Source organism: Zingiber officinale, chromosome 9B, assembly GCF_018446385.1.
Source record: "Zingiber officinale cultivar Zhangliang chromosome 9B, Zo_v1.1, whole genome shotgun sequence".
Lineage (NCBI taxonomy): Eukaryota > Viridiplantae > Streptophyta > Magnoliopsida > Zingiberales > Zingiberaceae > Zingiber > Zingiber officinale.
The window spans coordinates 118,805,865-118,813,705 of NC_056003.1; the positions used below are offsets into that span (position 1 = coordinate 118,805,865).

The following is a 7,841-nucleotide window of genomic DNA, read 5'->3' on the forward strand; positions in this document are numbered from 1 at the left end:
TCCGCTCCTCGATTTTGATTATTTCATTGAGTCCCGTCCAAAGCCTACTAATACAATAGTACACAGTCCAACTTGACGCATATTCAATAAAAAATCTTCACCACCTTAATCAAATTTAACATTGTTCTCGATATTATTCCTTCACCACCTTGATCACATCGACGGTCTACCATAGATATTATTTTAGGAGTGTATTACCCTATGTTACAAAACTAACTATACATATTTTTTTTAAAACTTTATTATTTTTTTAAAAAAAATTTATGTTTTTCTCTATTTTTTTTGTTTTTAAATTTACGTTCTTTTTTTTAAAAAAATTTATGTTTTTTTTTAGTTTAGGTTTGTTTTAAGTTTTTAACTTTTACGTTTTTTAGTTTAAGTTTTTTTTAAAGTTTATGTTTTTTTCTTTACATTTTTTTACGATTTTTTTTAGTTTACCATTTTTAATTTTTTTCTTTAATTTTTTTAAAAGTTTACAATCTTTTTTAAAATAAAATTTTTATTATAAAAAGTTTGGCTTATGTTGAATTGCATAATTTTCTTAGTAAGCAGTGTCGTTTTGATGAATTTCTAGTTGAACCAGATAATAAGCTTCATCATCCTTACCAAAACAAGTTCATGGTGTCGATTGCTTTAATCAATTATTTGATATTCAAGAACAACAATGAGCAAATGTTAATGTATGGAGAGACAATAACGAATCGAATGTGGAGCAATGTTTATCATATTGACAATAACGAAACGAATTTTTCTTTCTCATAAATCCACAAGTTTCATTAAAAAGTTTATAAATGTCTATAAAAATCTTGCAAAAAAGTCTATAGAACTCCATAAAATTCTTTTCACAACTATGTGAGATTCTATACATGTCAATAAAAATCAATATAATCAACTCCACAGAAATCTATTATTAAAAAAAAGGCAATGAAAATCATTCAATCTTTTGATTGAATACACTCCCTTAGTGTGCATGATATATTGGATTTATGGTTCGAATCTCGACAAAGCCGAGGTAAATGTCTCCCTTATGTACTAGTCACTATTCTAAAGGCTAGTAGCCGCTCGTGATTTACCTCCTCCGTGTTGGCCCTGGGACGGGTTGACGGGGGCGCTGGGGGCGAGCGTATTCGCCTTTTTACCACCAATGATATATTGGATTTATCATTTTATAAATAGTATTATTGTTTTACTATAATCTACAAAAGTAGAGAAAGCACGTCATAAAAAATGGTAATTCAATTACTTGGGAGCAATGATAAAGTAATCATCTTAGCGATCCCTTCAAGATAATTTCATACTTTTTAAAAGGAGATAAATTATAGGAGACATTTACTCTAATATTGCACGGTCCTTTACATGGAGGACGCAAGACACCTAGCGAGGCATTTTGCATCCGCTGACAATTGATTCTTAAATCTATTGAAACAACTACCCAAACAAGTACCAACTGTATTAATTTGTAGGGGCATTGCTGGCACTATGATAAACCTAGCGATATTAGTTAAGATTAAAGTGAGATTTGATGATCAAACCAAAGGTGTGCACCCTTTGAAGGAGTAAAATAGTCTAAACGTTGCACAATTGTTGAAGTGGATCGAAGTCTAAATGCATGGACGCACACCGTGAACAATGCATACAAATATGTAGGGCTATAAACAAGCCGAGCTCGAGCAAGCCTAATGTTGGTATTTCCTCATTTGTTTAGTGATTTCTTAAGCAATGTTGAAGAGAAGAGGAAGTAGAACAAATGGATAGACAAAGGATGTTTAAAGGAACCATCTTAGACCATAACCATATTTTTGAGGGTCATCTCAACCATATTTGTAGGGGTGTAAATGAGTCACGACTTAGTCAAAACTTGACTCGAGCTCAAAGTTGACCAAGTTGACTTGATAAGAAATCGAGCTAAGTTCGAACTTAATTATTACTAGTTCGATGGCTCGTCGAGCCAAACAAGCTCATAATAATATATATTTTATAATATTTAATATATAATATTAATTTATTTATTAAAAATTTGAGCTCGAGCCCATAATTAAATATTGAGCTCGAGCTCGGCCCAATTTATACTAGCTCGCTCGAGCCTGTAGAGTTGAGCTCGAGCTTAATATTTAATTATGGGCTAAGCTCGATTTTTTTTAAATTTTTTAATAAATAAATTAATATATTATATACTATTACAGGCTCGTTTGGCTTGACGAACCACCGAACCAGTAATAATTAGGTTTGAGTTCGGCTCGATTTCTTATCAAGTTGAATCAGTCAACTTCGAGCTCAAGTTGAGTCTTGATTGAGTCACTCGCAAGCAGCTCACGAACAACTTAACTCAGTTGCACCCCTACAAACATGGTTGAGATGACCTTCAAAAATATGTTGAGAGTCTACGATGGTTCCTCTAAACATGCTTTGGCAACCCAGTTACGTTGTTCTTCTTCCTCGTCTCTTGACATTGCTCCAGAAAATCACTAAATGAATGAGGAAATACCAACATTTCTCTTCGTGTGTGTGGGTAAACATTAGGCTCTCAGCTCTCTATAAGATTCAACGAGTCAAACAAAAATGAGACCGAACAAAGGGCCTTCCTTGGCAAACTAAGGATGCTATGCTCGAATCCCTAAAGTAGGGAGGCTCTAAATTACTACAATGGGCCCAAAGTTTGGATCCAATTTTTCATCCTTTCAAGTTTCCAAACATAGATGACGATTAGCAAGTGTCACCCAGCATAGAACACCCTCAACATGGAATTAGGAGAGGTTCCAAGTCTAAGGATGATGAAACCATCATCGGGGGATATTAACCAAGATTCATCAATCCAAGCGAAGATTTAGATGTTCTCAGGGACAGAGTATCATGATTAGGCTTCCAGTGATAAATCAAACTCTAGAACTCGAGACTAAGTTACGACATATTAATTAAAAATTTTCTCTTTCATAATCAGCAAATCTGAGAATGTTGACTGTTAAGATGGGCCTTCCTGATTTACCCTGAAAACCAATGAAAATTTTTTGTAGGACTGAACTGGTCACCCCTTCATAAATTTTCATCAAAGAAAAAAATTTTCATTAAGAGAAGGTTTAGATGTTATACACAACAAAGGAGATGCTACGATGTCACTTTAATTTCTACCAAACAAATCGTAAATCAGTTATGTTATCATAGACAAAGTAAGAATGATGAAAGCAACATTACAGTGATGGTCGTAAGACGACATAACAAATCTGTATAGAATTTGGGCTTAAACTGATGATCAATATCAAGAACCACCTTGATCCTCATAAACCTAATGGAAATGTCACGCGAGATTTGAGCCTATATCAAGTTACCATTACTAGGAGATGTCAATCACTGATGGAGACGGCAGGGGCCACGTGGCAGGCTCAGAACTCTATCAGCGTAGAGTCATGTAGGTCCGACATGAGATCGAGAACAAGTCAAACCGACAGACTTAAAGGCAGAGTCACATAACCACAGTCCGACCGGAACCAAGCCGAATGGGGCACTCAACAGTCAAGTGGATGGGCTAGTAGAAGTGGGGCAAACACATTTTGCGGATATGGGCAAACATGTGGAGAGTGCAAGAAGTGCATAGCGGCCAACCAGAAGCCCAACATCCTTTGGTTACGCTCCTCATTTGGAGGAAAAATTCCTACAAATACGCTGTAGCTAAGGTTCGAACCGTGGATACCTGGATGATAACTTGGATATCCTACCACGGTATCATGATCCCGGGAACAATCAGATCAATTACCAAGCACCATGTTAACCAAGGTATTGAGTCTATATCATGCCTAAAAATTGGCAAGCATGCCAATGCCACTTGTGAAAAGAGATGAATGAATGAAATAAATGGTGGCTAGCCATGAGCGGCTATCATTTGATTTGATGATAGTAATGCAATGCTAACAAAGTAATTACCATACAAAAGCACACAAAACTAACTAATTTAATCACTTGTCCATGATTTAGTGAGGTGTGCATTCAAAACTCTCCTTTTTTTTTGAGAAGAAAAAGGAGATTTAGTTCATAATATGCCTAAAAAGTAATGGATTCCAGCAAATTGTTGAGGTGAAGGAATCCAGGAGTAATCTAAGAAGGAAGGGACATGTATCTTTCTTTCTTTTGCAATGGGGATCATTAATTACAGTAGAGTGGTAGCAAGATTGAAAAGAGTGATCATGCAACCAAAAAATTGAAGAAGAAGAAGAAGATGATGAAGTAGAATTTGTAGGAGGGATCTACTCACACTGTATTTTTCCGGCCATGGCCGCCGGGCAAGAGCCTGAGCACCTCCGCAAGCGTGTTGTTGAACTTTGTCAGGTTCATCCTCACGTCCTGGTTCTCGAGGTACGTCTTGCTGATGGCCGGCCATCCCTTGCGGTGCACGGAGAGAGGGTCCTTCAGCACAGGGTCGTCCTTCGCGTACTGCTCGGCGAGAGTGCTCTCGGCCTCGTCGATGTGGTAGGCCAAGTACTTGATCCCCATCGCCGGCGCCGGCTTCTCGAACGTGTCCCGAGCCAGCCACGCTAGCCCATTTAGCGGGACCACCTGCACCAGCACTGCTCCGGCAGGCAGGAACACCATGTTGGTCAGCCCGGCGCCGTGCACGCCCACCATCACGTCGGCCGCGTTGACCAGCCGAGCGAACTCCCCCACGTCGCTCGAACGGGTTGCCTCCGCCAGCCGCACCTGGAACCCCAACCTCGCCGCCGTCTCCGCCATCGCCTCCTCGTTCAGGAACACCCTCGTCCCCTTCCTCGATATGATCAACAGCGTGGGCTTCGCCGCCGCCGCCGCCCCCTCCCCCACCGCCCGTCTCTCCAGTCGGTACGCCCTCCTCAGCAAATCCCTAAATTCCACAATCGAGAAGCCGGCCGAGGTCTTGGACGCGTTGACGCCGAGCTCCTTGTGGAAGTCCAAGCCGACGATGGCGCGGGGGAAGCAGAGGACGCCCTCATTTCCGTCCGCATCGACGAGGTCGTAGTTGGAGAGCTGCTTCAGGATCAACACGAATTTTTCCAACCACCAATCCTTCCGATCAGCCACCACCAACTGGATCTCGCCGCGGAACCCGTAGGCGGAGATGAAAAGGGGAATCAGGACGTCGGTGAAGCTATGGAAGAGGTTGTCGGTGTAGTCCCCGACGGAAAAAACCAGCGCCGGGACTGCGAACCTCGCCGTGCAGCGCGGCGGCGACGGCCCCTCGCCGGGCAAGGGCTTCAGCGTCCACTCCGTCACATTCTTCATCGCCGGCGGGTCGTGCTTCCTGCAATAGGGTTTGATCGCCCATTCCCGATCCGTTGCCGAGCGGGGCAGCAAGATGGTCCGCGAGCTCCCCAGAATCCTCACATGACCTCGGGCATCGCACACGTTAGATCTCCTGCTTGTTCCCCAGCAGATCGGCTCGCGCCGGCGCGCCATCGCCCCATCTTCATCACCTGCGCACAGACACAAGATTGAGCTGTCGAAAGCTACAGATTTGCTCCAAAATCTCTAGAGGCAGCAAAGCAGCACCATAGGTAGAATCTCCATTGTCGTCCCCAAGCAGCTCCCAAGTCAAAATCGGGTCTTTTCCTCCCAGCGCCGGCCATCTTGCTGCAACAACAACAACGACGACAATGATTAGCTGAAGAAGGAAGAGATGCAAGCGACGGGTCAAGGATCGAGAGGTAGGCAGACCGTAAAGAGGAGTGGAGACGAAGCGAGAGTTGAGGAGGGAGAGGAGGCAGAGGGAGAGAAGAATGGCGGCGACGATGAGGGCGCTTGGCCGCCTTCCAGGCTCGAGCCTCACGAAGCTCTTCAATGGCTTCATCTCTTCCCCTTTCCCTTGTGCTCTTCTTTCCTTCTTCTGTTCGATACACCCATTGCCCTAATCTTCCACACTGGATAATTATAGTGATGTTTACTAATTTTGTTTGACTGTTTACTACCCGACCTCAAATTGTGGCACGAATACGTTTGTCTCAGCGTCCTCGTCAATCCGTCCAAGACAAATTGAATTAACATTTACAAGCATATTTATATATATATATATATATATTAAAGTTAGGGTCTCCTTCATGCTCCACCTGTATTTTCGAATCTATATGAAGTTCAAAAATTAGTGAAAAGTTAGGGTCTCCTCCATGCTTCACCTGTATTTTTCATATTTATTTTAGTGACGAGTGGAAAATTTCTATAAAACTAGATCGATCACTTCCAGAATTAGTCAGTTCAAAAAATTAGATATTTAGATTATAAAAAAAGACCATAACTATTCGTGAATAATGTTAATGAACAAAATTTATAGATAAAATTTATGAATTTTTATTAATAAAACTTTTATTGATAAATAAAAAAAAAATTAAAGTGAATCAATAAACTTGTATTATCAAATTTAATAATCAATCAAATAAATTTAAAATTATAAAATTTTTAAACAATCAAATAAACTTAAATTAAGAATAAAAAAAATTCAAACCAACCAAGTTTAAATAATTATTTCAACGACTTAAATTATTTTAAGCTCGTCTTAACTAGATTTAGTTATTTTATCAAATAAGTTTGAACCCTATAAAATTTTAAGGTCCTAACGAGATTCCAAGTGAAAAGGAACTCTCACTAATGTGATAAAATGGTAATTAAACATGGAGAAAATAATAATAAAAAAAAGAATTTAAATCACAAATAAAGAAGAATATTACAATCCTTTACCTATAAAATTAATCGAGCTAAGTCAACAGAGTTAGATTATAATACAAAGTTAGTCCAAGAAGTGAATAATTAATAGAGGGATGGACTATACTTATTAATATCAGTTCAATATTATTAGTCCAAACTATTCCAATCCTAATTAAAATTGCGGAATAATTTTAACCAAAAATACTCCAACATGATCAAAGTTACTCTAATATTGATCAAATTAATATTAATAAAAAAATCCTTCCACACTAATCAAATTTCATCAAATTTGTTTTGACAATTTTTACCAAAAAATATTATGATAAGGAGCAATTTTGTTCATAACTGTTTTAATATTGGTCAAAACTATTTTAATAGTATTTAAAAATTACTTCAATGTTAATTAAAATTATTTTAATATTAATTGAAACTTTTCATTACAACTATTCTAATGTGATCAAATATGCCGCAACACTATTGTAGTAATTTGGGCCCAAACTGCCACACGCCCGAGTAATTTTGATCAAAATTACTATTAAATTAACCAAATAAAAATTTTAAATTAAGGGTAAAAATTAAAAGTCCCCCATTTTTTCAAATAAAATAAAGGTGCTTATCAATAGTTTTATTTTAAAAATATTCCAAAGGCCAACATTGTTGTATAACTACTGATTCAGAAGTAACTTGATAATTGCATATTAAGTGGAATATAATTAAAGTTTTACATTAAAAATATATAAAAGAAAATCATATATTTAAAAAAAATGAAAGATATTTATATTAGTATGAAATCTTTTAAATAGAACCTAAAATTAAATCTATAAAAACTTAGTTCAAAGTCGAAAATAATATATCATTATGAAAACATGTGAATCATTTTGATTCTAACAAGTGATATCAAAGCATAGTGCTGATTAGACCTCATGTGTGTTTCCTCGGAGCGGTGCGATGGTTAAGGCATGGGGTGTTGCCACATGAGGTCTTGGGGTCGAAACTCGGCGTGACTGAGCATAACCTCCCCCATGTCTTGGTCATTTGCACTAATGGCTAGTAGTCACCCGTGATTTACCTCCTCCGTGTTGTCCTAGGGACAAGTTGGCGGAGGCACTGGGGGCGAGCGAATCGCCTTTTGTCACATGATTAAACCTCATGTGAGGTGAACTTGAATGCAGTTCAGGGGAGGC

The 7,841-nt window shown here is 38.7% G+C and overlaps 1 protein-coding gene across 1 annotated transcript; it reads right to left on the reverse strand.

Moving 5' to 3' along the window:
* Positions 1–3,935: 3,935 nt before the first annotated feature.
* Positions 3,936–5,872, reverse strand: LOC122025316 (alpha-1,3-arabinosyltransferase XAT2-like). Its single transcript, XM_042584100.1, has 3 exons — positions 5,677–5,872; positions 5,512–5,592; positions 3,936–5,435 (listed from the first exon to the last, which is right to left on the reverse strand). Exons 1-3 carry the CDS (start codon positions 5,807–5,809, stop codon positions 4,240–4,242), a joined length of 1,410 nt encoding a protein of 469 aa, XP_042440034.1. The 5' UTR covers positions 5,810–5,872; the 3' UTR covers positions 3,936–4,239.
* Between the last annotated feature and the right edge of the window lie 1,969 nt (positions 5,873–7,841).